Source organism: Penaeus monodon, chromosome 30 (genome assembly GCF_015228065.2).
Source record: "Penaeus monodon isolate SGIC_2016 chromosome 30, NSTDA_Pmon_1, whole genome shotgun sequence".
NCBI lineage: Eukaryota > Metazoa > Arthropoda > Malacostraca > Decapoda > Penaeidae > Penaeus > Penaeus monodon.
The window spans coordinates 31,335,500-31,336,284 of NC_051415.1; the positions used below are offsets into that span (position 1 = coordinate 31,335,500).

The 785-nt window shown below is 41.7% G+C and overlaps 1 protein-coding gene across 1 annotated transcript in view; it reads left to right on the forward strand.

The window, feature by feature from the left end:
* Positions 1-31: 31 nt before the first annotated feature.
* Positions 32-785, forward strand: part of LOC119592421 (MAM and LDL-receptor class A domain-containing protein 1-like) — a gene marked incomplete at its 5' end in the record, with an annotated part of 4,329 nt that continues 3,575 nt past the window's right edge. The window contains 2 exon segments of the mRNA XM_037941243.1: positions 32-179; positions 483-688. Coding sequence (XP_037797171.1) covers positions 36-179; positions 483-688 — 350 coding nt within the window.

Here is a 785-nt window from a genome sequence, read left to right on the forward strand (position 1 = left end):
TACGATTCTAACTATACAAAACTCCCCTCAGATACATGTTAGAGAGCCAAGGTCAGCTCGAAATTCTCTTGGTTTACAAGGACAACACGTCAGATACTTTGTGGAAGCGAGGTGGAGGGATGCAGTTCTTGGATTGGCGCTACGAACACCTTGATCTTTCCTCGCCTAATTATTATCAGGTAGATGCCGCGTCGAACTACCTTTAAGGCGTAATAGGTTTTAGTTCGAAGACATATATGAGCTAAATTGTTATCGATTTTTTTTCGTAATAGACATCTGTTTAGGGACAAATATTAAATCTACCGATCTTGACCTCTAGATTTTTTACCGATCTTGACCTTTAGATTAATATCTAAAAATAAACTTGTACGCTACAGTTCTTAATTAATTCCATCACCGGTGCCATGTCTTATAAAGCGAATCTATTTTATCAAAGAATACAACCAACCTTAACACAAACACCAACCCCTTATACTTTCCAGCTCCTCATACTTGCCACAACCCAGGGAACAGCAGACAGAGTAAGAATTGACGACGTAGACCTGATACATGGCCCTTGCCCTCCCTCCCTCACGTGTAACTTCGACGATGAGTCACAAACCTGTATGTGGGAGAATGCCTTTGAGTTGGGAGCGTCTCTGCCGTGGTCCATCGGCTCGGGAAGTGAGAACATATCAGCTGGTCCAGAGTAAGTTCGCAATGATAGGAGTTTTCATTCATCGGCAAGCAAAAGGGGTCATATATAGCGCGTAATGATAATCTGTTAGATTTTGTTTATCTTATCG